At 53.1% G+C, this 18,568-nt stretch overlaps 1 protein-coding gene across 4 annotated transcripts in view; it reads right to left on the bottom strand.

Moving 5' to 3' along the window:
- The window catches only part of MLPH (melanophilin), a 45,763-nt gene extending 30,242 nt beyond the window's left edge, over positions 1 to 15,521 (bottom strand). Inside the window, exons 1-2 of one of the 4 annotated variants that reach the window (XM_021074499.1) lie at positions 15,307 to 15,521; positions 8,365 to 8,498 (exon numbers count right to left, since the gene is read on the bottom strand). In XM_021074499.1, the coding sequence (XP_020930158.1) occupies positions 8,365 to 8,474 (110 nt within the window). In that variant the 5' untranslated portion in view covers positions 8,475 to 8,498; positions 15,307 to 15,521. 4 annotated transcript variants of the gene reach the window in all.

Here is an 18,568-nt window from a genome sequence, read left to right as displayed (position 1 = left end):
CTTCTTCTAAACTCCTCAACTCCTTATAAACATTTCAAAGTGTTGATACTTTGACTTCTTCCCATGAATCACAGATGTTCTTTTTTTTTTGTTTACATTTTGGAATGGCTGTTAATATATTTTATTTTTTTAATTTCTAAAAATTTTGTTGGAATATAGTCGACCCACAAAGTTGTATTAATTGGTGCACAGCCAAGCAAGTCAGTTACACACAGACCCATTCCCCTCCAGAGTCTCTTCCCAAACAAGCTACCACACAGAACTGAGTAAATTCCCCTGTGCTACACAGTAGGTCCCCGTCACCCATCTGTTCCGTATACAACGGGCATCACGGATGCTCTTCATGGCGTCTCGCATGATGCATCCTTTCTGAAACGTTTTCAATGCACTTTCCCCAGATCCATCAGGGGAGTCACTATCTGTGGCACTACAGCCTCGTGAAAAGTATTTCCTGAAGAATCAGACCTGAAAGTTGAAATCAGTCCTTAATCCATGGGCTGCAGAATGGATGCTGTGTTAGCAGGCATGAAAACAACACTAATCTCCCCCACCTCTCTTTTTTTTGTCTTTCGTCTTTTTGGGGCCGCACCTGTAGCATAGGGAGGTTCCCAGGCTAGGGGTTGAATCGGAGCTGCAGCTGCTGGCCTACACCTCAGCCACAGCAATGTGGGATTTGAGCCACATCTGCGACTTATACCATAGCTCATGGCAACGCCGGATCCTTAACCCACTGAGCGAGGCCAGGGATCAAACCTCACGGATACTAGTCAGATTCATTTCCACGGAGCCACAATGAGAACTCCCCAAACAACACTACCCTTGTCATCCAGGTCCATCGGAGCTCTTGGGTGACCAGGTGCCTTGTCTATGGGCTTTCATACTTTGCAAGGAATCTTTTTCTGAGCAGTAGGTCTCATCAGTGAGCTTCACATATTCAGTGACATATGCTGCCATCCAGGCTTTGTTTCATTTTCAGAGCACAGGCAGCGGAGATGGAGCATAATTCTTCAGAGCCCTGGGGGTTTCAGATGGTTAACGAGCACTGGCTTCAACCGAAAAGTCACCAGCGTCATCAGCCCCTACAAGAGAGTCAGCTGGTCCCTCGATGCTCTGACGCCAAGCACCGACTCCTCCCCTCTCACGAGGAAGGTCCTAGGTGCCACCTAAAATCAAGGTGTTGGCAGGACTGGGTCCTTCCAGGAGGCTCTGGGGAAAGTCTGTCCCTTGCCCTTCGCAGCTGCTAGGGGGCACCTGCAGTCCCTGGTTCCTGGCTGCTTCTTCCATTTTCAGAGCCAGCACGGTGGGCGGAGTCCTTCTCACAATGACCCGTACGCATCCTGTCTCCCTTTCCATCCACTTCTCAGGCCCCTGTGACCACACTGGCCCAGCCTGAAACCCAGCACCTTTTCCCCGTGTCCAGACCCCTGATGAGCAGCCTTAATCGCATCTGCCATCTTAATCCCCCTCTGCCGTGTAACCTACGACAGGCTCGGGGGATCAGGGTACGGGCGTCTCTGGGGGCTTCACTATCTGCCAGGGTTCTGAGCGGAACGTGTGAGAGCAGAAAGCCGACTCCCAGCTGCGAGGCTCCAACATATAAAATCCCCACCCTGAGCCATCGCTGGGAAGAGAGCTGAAGACGCGCTCCCGGGGACCGAAACACGCATTTCAAGGATGGTGCTTAAGAGTCACGTTGCTGTACAGCGGCAGGTGGCGCAACATCCTGAATCAACTACACTTTAATAAAAAAAAGGTTTTGAAAAAGACAAGTGAGCAAGAGAGATCTGAGTCACAGAACTGAGAGACAACATGATGAAAAGGATGCCAACCAAGCGAGACACGAGTGTCAGGGAGCCGAAAGGGGACAAACACAACGTCACAGGGATTGAAGAGCAATGACGCGGGTCTGAGGTCCTGATTCTATGGCTAAACATCAGGCATTACCACGAGGGAAACAGAAACCCGTGAAAGTTCTCTGAGGTCTTCTGAAGAGACCGACCCAACAATGGCCAGACGGATAAAGAGCAAATACGTGTGGTGACCTGTGAGCGACAGGCCGCTGAGAGGGGGCCCACAGGAATCCCCCACGGATCCCAGACCAAAGGCTGGGCGGGCAGCTGACCTCCTGTCTCAGCCCCTGTGATTTTAGCGCTGGAGGTGCCCGTCCGAGGGGCCATGCCGCCCAGCCCAGGGTGACTTCAAATTCCTTGTTATAATTTATTTATTTTTCAAGCAAGTCCTGGTTTGCCGGCCGTGTCTCACACCAGGGCATCTTTCGCGGGTAATCGCAGGCATTCGGGTCTGTTTGCAGAGATTACAAACCCACATCACCACCTGTTTGCCTTTCTGGGGAAGGATCACAGGCCTAATATTTGACTTGCAGGCTGTGCCCTTGAAAACGGGGCGTTCTGTTGAGGCCACCTTCGGTCCTCACCCAGGGACATGAGTCAGCCATGCAGTCTCATTCAACCTTTTTCTACTTAAACACTGGGATTTTGGTGTTTTTCTAATTTGGAAAACTTCTTTATCTTTCTGATTCTAAGACTCTCTTTCCATACCAAGGATAAGAATTATTGCCATTTGTTAAAACTGTTTCTTCTGATTTTTTAAAAACTTTTCTTTTTAAAATCAGATGTACCTATGTAGTCCACAGTATCAGTATTTTGCGCTGTGATTTCTGCCCATGTTGCCATAGGTAAGGTTTTCCAGCCGAGATTATGAATCTATTTACCTATACACCCTTTTCTTCCAGGAATTTCCACGGTTTCATGTCATACATTTTTAATAAAATAATAAAAAGTCTGAGCTCAGCTTCCCTCCCTTAGCCCCACACTCATAGTCCACTGTGACTTAACTTTTATTAATCCTTCCTTTTCTTACTGATATGAAATGTTGCCCTTATTGGACTAGAAATTGTTATGTATACTTGGTCGCATTTTAGGGCTTTCATGTTATTTCACTGATTATTGACACCTGTGAAAAGGCCACCTTATTTTCTGATGTGGCATTAACATTTTTTTCTGTCTTTTTAGGGCCGCACCTGTGGCACATGGAGGTTTCCAGGCTAGGGGTCCAATTGGAGCTGCAGCTGCCGGCCTCCACCACATCTCATGGCAACGCTGGATCCTTAACCCACTGAGTGAGGCCAGGGATCGAACCCACAACCTCATGGTACCTATTGGATTCGTTAACCACTGTGCCACAATGGGAACTCCAGCCTCAAATATTTTTTATTATCCCAGGGAATAAGGCCCCTCTGCTACTCTTAATTCAACTGCTCCCTCTCACGTCTTTGTTTTTCTGTACTATTCTTTTCACATTCCCTGAATGCCTTGGGAATTTGACATGAATTCCTCAGGAGCCAGCATTTTTGCGGCAGAATGTTCATCTAAAGAACATGGTATCACTTGTTATAATTTACAATTGGGGGATGTTGTCTAATAATATTCTGTACTGCTCTTCATATCTTCTTACACATTTCTTAAATGTGTATCTTTAGGTTTCTCATACTTTTATTATAAATAGGATTTTTTTCTATATATGTTCTAATTTGGTATCTTTGAGGTCTAAAAAGGGGACACTGATTTTCTTTTATATTCTTTTATCTTATATAATAAGACTATTAAATTGTCTTCTTGGTTTTGCAGGTAACTATCTTGGGTTTTTATGATCCGCAGGTAACCTCCCTGTCCATCCATATACTACTCATTTTGCTACCTTCTCTAATTGCGTGGGCTAGCACTTCTAGAACATGCTAAACTGGTGGTGAGAAGTGATGACAGAAATGCTTTTCTTGTTTCTAATATTACTTTATCAAAATGGCTGTTGTTTGAATAAATTTTTTTCATCATGTTAAAAAGTATCCTTTTATCCCAATTTATTAATTAAAAAATCATTAGAAATAGCATACTACTAGAGTTCCCGTTGTGGTGCAGCAGAAATGAATCCGACTAGGAACCACGAGGTTGGGGGTTCGATCCCTGGCCTTGCCCAGAGGATTAAGGATCTGGTGTTGCCATGAGCTGTGGTGTACGTCGAAGACTCGGCTTGGATCTGATGTTGCTGTGGTTGTGGTGTAGGCTGGCAGCTGTAGCTCCAATTGGACCCCTAGCCTGGGAACCTCCATATGCCATGGGTGCAACCCTAAAAAGAAAAAATAAACAGACAAAAAGCCCCCAAAAAACACAGGTTTTGTCTCCTTAGCCAGTGTTGTCCAAAACGACTTTGTGTGATGATGAGAACGTGCAATTTCTGCCTGTGCAGTATGGCAGCCACTACTCATGTGTGTGGCTATTGAAAACTTGACATGTGAAGAATGACACAGAAGAACTGATTTTTAAATGGTATAGAATTAATTTAAATAGGCAGAGGGGGCTGGTGGTTTCCATAACAGACAGGGTAGCCTGAGGCATAGTAACATGATGATTTAACTGGGCTGGAGTTTTCTTCCTTTATTTTTGTTAATATATAGGGCATCAAGGTGAGCCTAATGAATTTTTTTTTTTCCTGGTTTGAAGCAGATAAATAACAAAGGAGTCCTTTATTCTTTGGGCATTTGAAAGATGAAAGATCTGTCCAAGAAAGCATCTGGATCCTGCTCCTTTGAGAAGACATGTCTTTGGCAATTTCTTCCTTTACTGGGCAGGGGGAAAAAGAGGAGCTTGCAAAGCAACCACAGAGAAAAGCCAGGGGGCGTGGGAAAAGGAACCCCAGGGACAGACACGGGGCCGCGAGGAGGGCAGAGCCCCAGGTCGGGGGGGACCGGGGCGGAGAAGGGGCTCCTGACTGGGCCTCTGGGGGTTGCTGCCAGGATGGTCCAGTGCAACATGAGGTAGAGCAAGGATGGGCAGCTCCTTCAAATAAAAGGAGCAAGATGTGCCGGCGTTTAGCCAGATGCACGTTAGGGACGAAGGAGAGCAAAAGAAAGTCTTTCTGTGTTTGTTTGTTTGCTTTGGCTTCTATTCTTATTTTAAGTTTTTTGGGGCCATGCCCGTAGCATGTGGAAGTTCCTAGGGCAGGGATCGAACAAACTCTTGCCACAGCAGCAATAATGCCAGGTCCTTAACCCTGCGCCACCAGGGAACTCCTTGCTTCTGTGTTTTTGTTTCAATACGGTGACTAATTACACTGATATTCCCAGTAGGACAGAGGACAGAGGGAGTGACGGAGGCACTGGGGACAGAGAGGGAAAGGCCGGGGCAGGGCAGACGGGGGGTGTGAGCTCACGGAGGCCGAGGTGGGGGCAGTGATGCCTGTAGCCCAGAGCTTTCTGTGAGCGGGTGAGGGGCTGCCAAGGCCTGTGGTCTGGAGGGGAGTGAAGGCTTGAGGAGCCACTGTGGGAGCTCAGGACCTTGCTAAGAACCGGAGAGGAACTTTTGGGCAAGGCTGTGGGCTGGGTTAGACTGGGGACCCCAGCCTGCAAGGGTGTAGGACGCGTCCCCTCCAGAGAGGTCCTTAGCGCAAAGCTATTGGTCACAGCAGTCAGCACAGGGCCAGCAGGGGCGACAGCAGAGAGCAGCCAGGGGGGTGGGCCACAGAGCAGGAAGGAGCTGATGGGGGGACCCCGGTTGGGGGGGTCCGCGGGGTCTAGAGGTCTCAGTGAGGACAGACTGGATTCAGAAGGGAGCGTGAGAGCAGAGGCCAAGGGCCGAGCACGGGAGGTGGGGCAAACGTCGGCAGAAGAGGAGCAGTTCTGAGGGACGTCGGGCAGTGGGCACCTCCGCCCCCAAGGGCAGGGCTGAGGGTCCGCAGGGGGCCAAGGACCGGGGGCCTCACACACGATGGGCACGGTGGGGGCTGGGGATGTGGAAGGGACTGTGGGGGGTGCAGCCTGCAGTGTGCGGCTGAGTCGCTGCGTCCAGATGTGTGTGTCTGTACAGTTGTGACCCTTGGGGGTTATGTCACATTCTTGTGTCTAAAAGCCTCAAGAAGAGGGAAGCCTCCCTGCCCGCAGCCCCTGGTCAGCGGGGCCTGGGCTCTGCATTTTCCTTCCTCTCAACAAAGCCTAGTCTTGGGGAATCACCTCCTGAGAAGCCCCGTCTCCCTGGGGGGTAGGTGACAGGCTGCTCTCCGGGGACTCTGCTCACAGCGAAGGAGACCTGCCCCACCCCGAAGCTCTGAGCCTCGTGCAGGCAGGTGCGGGCAGGGACAGCAAGCCCCTCCCCAGCCCCCAGCCCCCCAGGGAGCTGGTTCTCCGACCATGTGCCCAGGCGCCCAGGCCACCTCTGCGCTGGACTGCCCAGTTAGCCCAGAGCATCCGCCAGAAGAGCTCGTTCCTGCCCCCCACCTTCCCTGCCTTTCTAACTATGCGGGGAACCCGAGAGTCTAAGCTAAAAGTGACAGCAGCCGTGTGCCTGGAGAGGCTGTGATCTTCCCGTAGGAAAAGCCAGGGGACTCTGTGGCTGAGAGCGTGTGGCCCTCAGCCCTGGGGGTGGGTGGGGGGCTCCAGGCCCAGGCTGAAGCAGAGGGAACTGCTCTGGGGAAAAAAGTGAGCTGGGAATGAGAGGGGGGAGCTCAGAGCGTGGAGAAGCGGGGGTCGGAGGGACAGGGAGGGGTGGGGGCAGGGTGGGGGGGCGTCGGCCAAGACACCAGGGCGGTGAAAGTGGTTTCAAAACGGAAACCCGGGAGAGGGGGTGATGTGCAGCCCAGGGCAGGTGGTGGGGGCCTTGGGGGGGGCAGCCGGAAGCCTCATGGGGCTGATGTAGGCCCCCCACCAGCACCACAGGCTCTGGGCTCCGAGAGCTTGTTTCACCTGATGGGCTGTGGATGTGTGTGAACCCCTCCAGGCGGGACCAGAGGCTCCTTCTCTGTCTCCTCTGGGGCCCCGTCTTCCTCTGTCTTCCCCCCAAACCCGCCCCGGGTCTCCTCCAGTCCCAGGCCTCTAAATCCAGGGCTCCGCCCAATAATGCTCCCTCCACCCCAAACATCTACGACCTTGTCCCTAGAACCCGAGACTGTGTCACCTTACACAGCACAAGGGACTTGGCAGACGTGATTCAGTTAAGGCTGTGGGATGGGGCGTGGTCTGGACTCTCTTGGTGGGACAGTGTCATCGCAAGGAGGGCAGGGGACTCAGAGAGACAGCGGGAGATGGGACAGAAGCAGGGGTCGGGAGAGCCTGGAGGTCAGAAGGCCGATGGCCTGGAGGTGGGGGAAGGGCAGGAACCTCGGGGTGTGGGCACCTCTAGACGGAAAGCCAGCGCTCAGCCTCTCCCCTGGAGCCACCAGAAGGAGGGCCACCTGCCACACCTTGATGGTAGGACTTCTGAACCCCAGAGCCAGGAGAGAGGTTGGTGTGCAGTAAGCCACTAAGTCTGATGTGGCTAGAGCAGCCAGGCGTCTGGCGGGCAGCACCCCACTTCGTCTCTCCAGAGCTCCCGCCCAGCGCCGAGCCTGCCCACCCTTGATACCTGGCAGTCCACCCGAGGTCAACACTCTGCCCGTGTCCTGCTTCCTCCCCACCTGCTCCACCCTCGCCTTCCCCAGGTGAGGTGACCCCCCCCGCCCCCATGACTCAGGCCGAGACTCTGGAGTCACCCTTGACCTGGATGCCTCCGTACCCAGACCCCACATCCAACCTGTGGGCAACCTTGCAGGCTCCACCTTCAAAGCCCACTTGACAGTGTCTCAGTAGCCCCACTGCCTGCGGGTCTTGTTACTCGCCTGTGCTGGGGGGCATGCCCTGCCCGGCCTCAGCCCTGTGCCCGCACCCTCCATGCCTCTGACCTCGTCTTCGTTGTCGGCCAGCAGCCTTTCAGGCACGGGCGTGCCTACTTCCCTGCCTCGCTTGCGTCTTTGCTCAATGTCTCCTTCGCAACAGGCTGCCCGACCACAAAAGATGCCAACACGAGACTGCAAGGGAGCTAAGCCAAGGTTTGGTGGAGGGATATGCAAGGTGACGGGGTGGGTGCAGCTCAGCCCGGCGGGAAGAGGTGTGCAAAACGGCACCGGGGCATCCACGGTGAGGACGGGCCACCACCCACCCTGGAAAGAAAGGCGTCAGTCTGCCTTTGTCCCAAATGCCCTCGATCCTGGCATCGGGTGTTTCCCCTGTCCATCACCTTCAGCTCTTTTATTCGTGCAGTGCCGTGGCCTCGGCATCACCTGGCCTAGGGGACAATGTCACCCGGGGCTGGATCGAGCTGAAACCAAACTATTCAGTGAGCATCTGACTGTCAGGAGGAAATGCACGTCCCCTCGTTTTAATTAAGAAGAGACTGAGGCCAGAGAGCAGGTGTCTCCCAGCCCCGGGCTTCCAGCCAGTGTCCTGCACCCAAGCTTCTGCCATCTGCCCACCCAGAGGCCCCAAGGGGACGGCCCCTCCAGACCGCAGGGCAGCCCCAGGGCTCAGCTGCGCAGACTTACGCTAGCCTTTCCTCCTCTTTCCTTCGAAGCTCGAAGTCCCGCTGAACCACCTCCCAGATGTGCTTGGCCTCCTCGTCCGTGAGCGTGGAAAGATCCAGTTTTTTCCCCATCTTTGCTTCTGGTCAGGGTCACACCTGGAACCACAGGATCATAGCGGTCAGCCCAGGAAGCCCGCGATGCGGCCCATGCACAGAAGAAGAGGCAACACGGAAAGTGCTGTTTCCAACCTGGGTTGGATGGTTTTCTGGAAACGTGGACAGTGGAAATCAATGAACCTATGTGTGGAATTCCCACGCCCTGGGGCAGAATTCAGAAGATGTTATCAGGCCCCTTTTGAAGACACTGAAGATCCCAATCAATGTCAAAAGGACAAAAGAAGGAACATCCAAATTTCAAAAACTGGAGTTCCCTGGTGGCTCCGTGGGTTAAGGACCTGACATGGTTGCTGCGGTGGTTTGGTTGTTGCTATGATGCAGTTTCAGTCCCTGGCCTGGGAACCTCTGCTTGTGCAGGTATGGCCAAAAAACCCAAACCAATCCTCCCCCAAAAAACCCCCCAAACCCCAAACCAAATGTCAAATACCAAGATAAGCAGAGCTTCGCCACTTGCTCGCTGCTCAAAGTGCGTTCTCTTTGGACCAGAGCATCTCCTGGAACCTGTTAGAAATGCAGATTCCCAGGCCCTGCCCCAGCCTCCTGATGCAGAATCTGCATTTCATCAAGATCCTCCGATAGCGCTCTGCCTGTCTCCCCACCCCCCGCCCCCACTGCGCACACTCCTCGGACATCGCTTCACAGCCCAGCAGCCGGTGACGTCACATATCACCATGACGACGGTGACTTCTCCCGGGGTCGCGGGGGTGCTCCTCTGTGCTCCCGCCTCCCTGGTCTCAGCTGGCCATCCAGGGGCCCCTGGGACAGAGGCTGTGCCTGCTACACGCAGGCCAGCCCCGCGCTGGGCACCAAGGCTGTGGGAAGATTCTGCTGGGGAGACGGTTTCCCTTCGGGAAGCTGAAAGTTCAAGGAGAACCTGTGTGTCTTCAGCGAGTCTTTTATTCTTTTTCTTTTTAGGGCTGCACCTGCAGCATATGGAACTTCCCAGGCTAGGGGTCAAATTGGAGCTACAGCTACTGGCCTCCACCACAGCCACAGCAGCGAGGGATCTGGGCCACATCTGTGACCTACTCCACAGGTTGCAGCAATGCCAGATCCTTAACCCACTGAGCAAGGCCAGGGATCAAATCCGCATCCTTGTGGACACTATGTTGGGTTCTTTACCCATTAAGTCATAATGGGAACTCCTTTAGCACGTTTTCATTTGGCGGCCTACAACACAGCTCACCCAAATGCCAGATCCTTAACTCACTGAACCAGGCCGGGGATGGAACACGAGTCCTCATGGATACTAGTTGGGTTCGTTACCCCTGAGGCACCATGGGAAATCCCTGCCTTTTTTCTTTTTTAAAATTATTGTTTTTTTTTTTTTTTTTTTTTGCCTGCTCCTGCTGAAGTTCCTGCCTGGGCCAGGAATCAAACCCAGGCTGCAGCAATGACAAAGGCAGAATCCTTAACTGCTAAGCCACCAGGGAACTCCCGGTTACTTAGGAAAAGTGACATTGTCTGAGCAACACGCAAGACACCCGTTAAAATGAAAATTTCCACAGAGATCCTATGGCTGTCAATTAACTGTTTCCTGGCTTGTGTCTTAAAATCAGTGAAAAATAATTTCTTAAATTTTTTTGCACTAACCCCGCCCCATTTCCACCCTCAAGCCCCAGCTGACAGTGTACGATGGGTTACGGGGCTGCCCTGGGGTGCAGGACACGAAAACATCAAAACACAACTGATGCCTCATGTTCCCCAGGGCACAGAGTTTCTGGTTTTAAAAACTGGGACAGCAAGTTATTTGATGGAGGACTGGGGTTTATTCATTTTTAAAAACCATTTTTGAAAACTATTCTATCATGAGAAGCACATTCACTGAAATTCTGTTTCCAAAGCCGATAAAAGCCGTGACCATTGGCTGAGTAATTCCCTTTCCCTCTCCTAAAGGAAACGTCACTTCAAGTAAGGGAAATACTGTAAAGATGAGGGAGAAAAGCACAACAGAAGGAAACGAGTATATTTTTCTTGTCACGCAAACGTTACCACTGCAGAGCGAGCCAGTGACCGAGAAGCGGATGGATGCACAGGTCACACTGGTGCGTCAGAACCGCTGCCCAGGGCTTCACATTCAGAGGACGCCATCTCCCCTGGGCGCCCCCTCCAGCCTGTTCCTTCTGTCTGATGCTCTTTTTCTAGGAAGGATGGTACTTGGGCTCCCAGCTCAGATAACCAAGGTGACTGAGACCAGGGAACGGACATAAGCTGGACCAGGGAGGGTCTGGGTACCACTGCCAGGGGAAGAGGCCCAGGTTGGCTACCCGTTGCCTGGAGTGAGACTGGGCAGAAACCCGCTGAGATGTGAACAGGGGAAGCGGACGGCCCCCGAGCTTAGAGGGGACCATGGCAACGTGGCTTAGCACCATTTTGGAGGTTCCGGTGATGACCCTGAGTTGTTACGGGAGGGAGACATATCCACTCTGCCCTGTTTAATAAAGCCATAGTGGCAGAATATACATTTTCAAAACAAGCATCCCCCAGAGCTAAACCAAGAACAGACTGTAGGTACTTTATGGATGAGACATCATCTGAAAAATTTTACTCTGGTGCCCGTTTTTTATTTTTATTTTTTTGCTTTTTAGGGCCGTACCCACAGCAGATGGACGTTCCCAAGCTAGGGGTCGAATCGGAGCCATAGCTACTGGCCTACACCACAGCCACAGCAACTCGGGATCCAAGCCACGTCTGCGACCTACACCACAGCTCACAGCAATGCCAGATCTTTAACCCAGTGAGCGAGGCCAGGGATCGAACCTGCGTCCTCATGGATGCAGGTCAGATTTGTTAACCGCTGAGCCACGACAGGAACTCCTCTGGTGCCTATTTTCAGCCCCTGCCCAGCAACTGGGTGGGCAGGAGGTGCAGGGTCAAGAAGGGAGGAAGATTCCAAAGTTTAGCTGCGCCCTCTAGGACACTGTGCCCCTACACAGCAAGGGGATGCTCCTGGGATGTATGTTCCTAGGATAGCCGGGCTCGAGAGCCCGAAGCCTGTGACTTGGGTCATTATACACTGTGATCAAATCTTCCCACTCAGTGAATTAATGAAAGGCAGAAGTTTAAAGCCTTTTAAAAACTACCTTTAGAAAAGAGAATCTTAAATCGAATGATGAGTGTGTTTTCAGCATTCGAAATGTACAAATCGGAGTTCCCTGGTGGCTCAGTGGGTTAAGGATCCGGCATTGACATTGCTGTGGTGCAGGTTCTATCCCTGGCCCGGGAACTTCCTCATGCCATGGGTGTGGCCAAAAAATACATAAAGCAAAAGTCACAGGCAGCTGGGGAGTGTGCTGCCAGCACCCCTTCCGGCTGGCGTCAGGCTGGTACCTTCATGGGGGCAGCTGGGGTGTGGTGGAAAGGTGCCCTCCCGCCAGGGGCTGCCATGCCTAGGGTTCAACTGCGCAGGTTCACGGAGGGGATGGCCTTCCAGCACAGTCATCTCACCCATCAACCCCGACTCTGCTCCATCACTGAGACCCTGATGTGACCTGGTACCCCTCCACCGTCAAGGGGGACCATGAGCACAGAGGATATGCTGGACCCGTGGAAGGTGCGAGGCTCTGGGCCTGCCCGGGGCCTGCAGGAACCTCCCAGGGCGTGCGTGCTGGCAGGCAGCTCCACCAGACTCTCGCCAGTCCTGGCTCCATTTCAGGGTAGATAACGCCTGTCATGAGGTTCCTGAACAAAACACTTTCAATTTGCGCCTGTTCCACGCTCAGATTTAATCACCTTTTTGATCGCTGAGACTGTGAGCCTTCCCCAGCCGTTTAAAAGCTATAATGGAGAAAAGAGAGGGTCACACGGAAGTTAATGAGTTGGAAAGAGATCGTGGAACTGGTTTTATAAAATGCATGTCCTGGAGTTCCCGTTACGGTGCAGTGGTAAAGGAATCCGACTAGGCACCATGAGGTTGCAGGTTCAGTCCCTGGCCTTGCTCAGTGGGTTAAGGATCCAGCGTTGCCGTGAGCTGGGGTGTAGGTTGCAGATGCGGCTCGGATCCTGCGTTGCTGTGGCTGTGGCATAGGCCGGTGGCTACAGCTCCGATTCAACCCCTAGCCTGGGAATCTCCATATGCCATGGGAGCAGCCCTGGAAAAGGCAACAAGACAAAAATAAAATAAAATAATAAAGTAAAATAAAATAAAATAAAATAAAATAAAATGCATGTCCTGAACCCAGACCACTGAATTTCAATGCTATATCATCTTTTATCAGGCAAAGAGTTGAGGTCATATTTTGGCTGCATTAAAGGGAGATCTGGTGTGGGGGGGAAATGCCTCCTACACAAAGCTTCCAGTGGCCCCCTGAGCCTGGGAACAATGGCAGTGACGAGGAGTCACCGTCTGAGCAGATTGCCATCAGAGCTCTTCAAAGTTCCTGGTTAAATGCCTCAAAACAGTGCCAGGAATCTCCCCGACTCAGAATCAGGTGGGCGACGCTTGCTGATAGAGGTGTGGGCACATTCCTGAGGCAAAGCCCAGGTGCCAACTACGGGGCCACTGCGTTGACCCTTTGTGGCTGTTCCCATGTGCTGCTGGCAGAGCTGGCCTGTGTGGTTAGTTCTGAGGGCAGTGCCTGCTGCCTGCTGGTAGAAACCATGCCCTCCAGCCTCGTCAGCTGCAAAATGAGCACATCCCGCCCAGAAGGTCCGCCACTCCCTGCAGGTGCACCAGGCACCCTTGCGGTGCAGCTGGAGGTTCTGGAATCATTCCAGCAGCAACAGCACAGGGCGGGCGCCCTGCAGCGTGCCACCCACCTGCCCATTCTCTGCTCTGCCAGCTTCCTGGGAAGTGGCTGGAAACCCTGTTTACATGGCCATCGGTCTGTACCTGCAGCTAAAGCCCAGCTGTCGACTCCACAGCAAGGGCGGGCGGGTCCCAGGCCCCAGGGTGGGGCCGAAAGTCGGGAGCTGGGTGGTGCAGGCACCAGCTGGCCCTGCTCCCTGGGACAAGTGCCCTTCTCCTCTCTGTCCAAGGACGGCAGTTGGGCTCCATGACCTTTCTGGCCCTCCCCAGGCCTGGTGATGCCAGGATGTCGGGATCACAGAGAGGCTGGGTGGAGGGGAGAGGGCTTTTCCTCCAGTGGTTGCTTCTGGAAAGATCAAGACATAGAGCCCTAGGAGGTGGGGAGCAATCCCCCTACTGTCACCCCAGGGCACCAAAGTCACCCTTCTGAGTAGACCCCCAGGTTCTGGAACCTCTTTGCCCCCCCCCCCCCCCCCAGCCTCCCACCAGACCCACTCAGCCGCCTTTGATGCTTCAGCCACTGGCGCCTTCATCTGCATACCACCGTCGTCTCCTCCTCGCTTGCTCCTTCTTCGACCTGTAACCTGCTGTTGGCTCCTTCTAGTGCATTTTTTATCTCAGTCATTGAATTTTGGATCTCTGCTTGTTTAATCTTTAGATCTTCTACTTAATGTATCGATCCTTGCCTCCAGTTTTTTGTTTTTTCCCCCAAGATCTCGGATCATCTTTACTATCATTATTCTAAAGCCTTTTTCACGGAGGCTGCTAATCTCCAGTTGACTGGGCTTTTTTTCTGGGGTTTTGAGTAATTCCTTCATCTGGCTTATATTCCTCTGTCTTTTCCTTTTGCAGTTTTCCGTCCGGGCTCCTTTTTGCAGGCTAGAGGCTTGTGGCCCTCTTGCTACTGGTGTCTGCCCCCTTGTCACTGATGCCTTAATCCATCAGTCCCTCTGACTTCTCGTCTGTGAGCCTGGGTTTGTCTCCAGTCAATACTGTGAGGTACCTACATCCAGATTCCGGGCATGGGGAGCACAGGGACCGAGGCTTGGGGCTTGGATCTAAGGCGGGAGGCCCTGGAGACTCAGAGACGGGGGTCTTGCCCAGGAAAGCTGTGGCTTGCGGAGGTCGGCGGGGGTGGGGGGGTGGGGAGACAACTCAGGGGAGGGGTGGATGTCAGGACAGAGGTGAGTGGGCTGAACCCAGGTGCCAAAGTCACTGCTCTGCTGCCACGATCAGCAAGCCCTGGCCCTCTCCCTGGGGCTTCGTGACCATGGGCAGTGCCACCTCTGCACCTAAGGGCTAGTGGGGGCCTCAACTCTCCCTTAACCTTCCAACCTTTCAGAAATACGTGACGAAGATTTTCAAAAAACACACATAAAATGCAAAGGCCCCAACCCAACTGGAAACAAAAAGTGTGGTTTTCAATACTCAGCTAAGGTGAGAGAGTCCAAGCCTATTGAGATCTTAGAAGACAAGGGAGCCAGTGCCCACTAAGTGATCCCATAGGCCCAGCCCCTTCTCACAGCTCTGTAACAAGGTGGGTGGGCCGGTCTGGGGACCTGACACAAACAAAAGACAATTCCACAAAAACTGGGGCTTTCAGAGGACTGGAAATCCAGGATGCCTTCTCCCCTGCAGACACCCCCGAGCCTGCACCTCCTTGCAGGAGGACTCCTTCTGCAAACAGCCTGGGACCCCAGAGCTCCAATCTGAGTGAGTCTCCGCCAAGCCCACAGCCTCAGGCTGCTCTGCAGACAGATCCGACACAGGGCCTCTGGTTAAACCACTGCTTTGCCCCAAATGGGCGCCCAGAGGATCCAGACCAGTCTCATCTGGTTCTCCGGGTTGGGCGGGGTGTGGGTTTGGGGTTCCGTGGGCCGGGCACGTTCTCCTCAACAGCTGGGACGGTGGGCTGGGGGCTGCTGGGGGCGTTTTCACTCAGCGGAGCTGCGCTTATCACCGTGGCCCCTCTCTGATCCTGGGGACGCAGTCCTGGTGCCACCCAGGCCCCTCTTTGATTCTCCCTCTCTCCCAACTCACCGACTCCTTTCCGGGGCGTGCAGGCCCTGGCCGGGCCCCTCGGGGGTGGTCTCTCCGGTCCCTCTGGGCTGGGGAGAGGGAGGCGACCAGGCCGGGCGTCAGGTGCACTGAGGCCAGGCGGGCTGATCCGGGCCAGGCAGGGCGCAGGGCGCACGGCGCGGCAGGGGCGAGGTCCCCGGCCGCCCTCCGGAGTCACGAGGCCCGCGGCCCGCCCCGCCCAGCTCCGGGAGCGCCGGGCACCTCCGGGTGCCAGCCAAGGGCGGGGCGGGCACCTCGGGCGCCGCGCCGGAGTGGGAGGCACAGGGCAGGGCGGGGCCAGGGGCTCCTCGCCCCACGCCGACTCCCGAGAGGAAGGCGGCAGCGGGGAGAGAGGGCTGAGCCCACGTCTGGCGGGTCCGCGACTTTCCCCGGGTGATGCGGTCCCGCAAAGGGACCCGCCAGGCTTTGGCGCCCTCGGAGCGCGCGGTACCGCGTTTACCTCCTTTCCCACCTCTGCAGGGAGAACGCTCCTTACTCTGGCTTGACAGATGGGAAAACCGAGGCTCAGGAAAGCGCCTTCCCCAAAGCCACCGGCTAACACGTGGGGACGCCACCTGGTAAGTGGGACTTTGGATCCAGGATTTCCTGCGGCAGATCCGCGCCCCTCCACGCCTTCCCTCCTGCCTGGACGCGGCTGGAACGCGAAGCCCGAGCGCCAGTAGCCCGGCGGCTGGCCAGGCACCTGAGACCTTGCCCGCCAGGAAAAGCCGCTCAAGTCACAGCAGCGGCTCCCGGCGGAGTCAACTTCTGCGCGCAGGCCCGGCGCGTGCGCGTGAGGATGCGCTGCTGGGCGGCCGGAGGACGCGGTGCTGGTCCTGCTTTGAGCTCCCGCGCCATCCCCTCGCTCTCCTCGTCCGGACTCGCGCTCACGGAACTGCAAACCCAGAGCGTCCCAAACACCGCCACGAGCTTCAGCCCACTGTGCCTGCTTTGCCTTCCCCAATCTCTTGGATCATAAGGGCATCGCCTTCTCCCTCTCCCTTCCAGAGTTGGGCGCATCAGAGCCCTCTCCCCTCCTCCCTCTCACGTTTACGAAAAAAAGATCAAAGGAAAAGTACAGTCTTTCCCCCCAGGAAATTCCCCCCCCTTTTGAAACTTTCCATGTTTGCAACGTGGGAATAGGAGTAAGTAAGCCCGGATGCGGTCAGTGCTGCGAGGTGAACAGACGCTGCCATCTCCATTTCGCAGAAGAGACAACTCTACCTGTAGGATCTTTGCCGTGTCACGTTGGATAATTTATAGGGCGCTTTCAACAGGAGGGAAAAGCACTGTCCAGCCCTTGGGTGTTTCAGGCCCGTGGGCTGCACTGGAGCTCCAGCCAAACACCACCAACGGGTGGGGTCCAAACCTGGAAGTGGGTGCCAGTGACGCTTAACCCAGAGCTCAGACACCCTATGCGCTGGTTCTTATGTCTTTCGTTTCCTTATCATATACTTCATTCTCAAATGAAAAAACCCCTTAAGAACTCGTATCAGGACTATAAGTCCTTAAGGGCAGAATTAAAAAAGACTTTTTGTCTTTCATTTTAAAAAATTGTAGTTGATTTTGAAGTTCCTGTCGTGGAGCAGTGGTTAATGAATCCGACCAGGCTTCGGGTTTGATCCCTGGCCTTGCTCAGTGGGTTAAGGATTCGGCGTTGCTTCGGGTTTGATCCCTGGCCTTGCTCAGTGGGTTAAGGATTCGGCGTTGCTCCAAGCTGCGGTGTAGGTCGCAGATGTGGCTCAGATCCCGCATTGCTGTGGCTCTGTCATAGGCCAGCAGCTACAGCTCTGATTAGACCCCTAGCCTGGGAACCTCCTCATGCCATGGAAGCGGTCCTAGAAAAGTCAAAAAGGCAAAAAAAAAAAAAAATTTTTTAGTTGATTTACAGTGTTGTGTTAGATTCAGGTGTACAGCAAAGTGATTATATATACAGTTTTATGTCTATATAAAGTGATACATATTTATAAAGTGAATATATATATGTGTATATATATATACTTTTACAGATTCTTTTCCATTGTAGGTTAAATACAAGATATTAAGAGAGAGTTCCCTTTTTGCTCAGTAGGTTAAGGATCCAGCATTTTCACTGCTGTGGCTTTAGTTATAGCTGTGGCGTGGGTTCAGTTCCTGGCCTGGGAACTTCCATATGCTGTGGGCGAAACCCCCCCCAAAACCCCCAAGATATTGGGTATAGTTCCCTGTGCCATACAGTAGGTCCTCGGTGTTTATGTGTTTTATATATAGCAGTGTGTGTCTGGTAATCCCAAACTCCTAATTTATCCCATATCCCTTTTACCTTTGGTAACCATAAATTTGTTTTCTATGTCTGTGAGTCTGTTACTGTTTTGAAAATAAGGTCATTTGTTCTTTTTTTTTTTTTGATTCCACAAATGATATTGTATGATATTTGTTTTTCTCTGTCTGACTTACTTAGTATGATAATCTCTAGTTCCATCCATGTTGCTGCAAATGGCATTTCGTTCTTTTTTTTTATGGCTGAGTAGTGGTCCATTTTGTGTGTGTATCTCACATCCTTTTTATTCATTCCTCTGTCAGTGGATACTTTTAGGTTGCTTCCAAGTCTTGGTTATTGTAAATCATGCTGCTGTGAATATTGGGGTGCATGTATCCTTTGAATCAGAGTTTTTGTATTTTCCAGATATGTGCCCAGCAGTGGGATTGCTGGGCCAAAATGTGTACAATTGATACATGGTGATACGTGGTAAAGAATATAGGAGTTCCCGTCATGGCGCAGTGGTTAACAAATCCGACTAGGAACCATGAGGTTGCGGGTTCAGTCCCTGCCCTTGCTCAGTGGGTTAACGATCTGGCGTTGCCGTGAGCTGTGGTGTAGGTTGCAGACGTGGCTTGGATCCCGCGTTGCTGTGGCTCTGGCGTAGGCCGGTGGCTATAGCTCTGATTCGACCCCTAGCCTGGGAACCTCCATAAGCTGCGGGAGTGGCCCAAGAAATAGCAAAAAGACAAAAAAAAAAAAAGAAGAGGAAAAAAGAATATAAACAATACAACATGAAAAGTCAAACAATCTTATTTCTCTTCCAACACCACCTCCCAAAGACAGAGACTGGCACTGGTGTCTTGCGTAATCTTCCCGAATTACCGTGTGTAGTCAGGCATGCGGACGCTGGAACCAACTACAGGGGTTGGGCTCCCAGCTGAGCGCATCACCCGCCAACTGTGTCTCTGTGGCTGTGAACTAATCCCCCCGCCCCAGGCTCAG

Source organism: Sus scrofa, chromosome 15, assembly GCF_000003025.6.
Source record: "Sus scrofa isolate TJ Tabasco breed Duroc chromosome 15, Sscrofa11.1, whole genome shotgun sequence".
In the NCBI taxonomy this organism is placed as follows: Eukaryota; Metazoa; Chordata; class Mammalia; order Artiodactyla; family Suidae; genus Sus; species Sus scrofa.
Note: the sequence above shows the minus strand (reverse complement) of the source record. Positions and strands in the feature narration are given on the sequence as shown.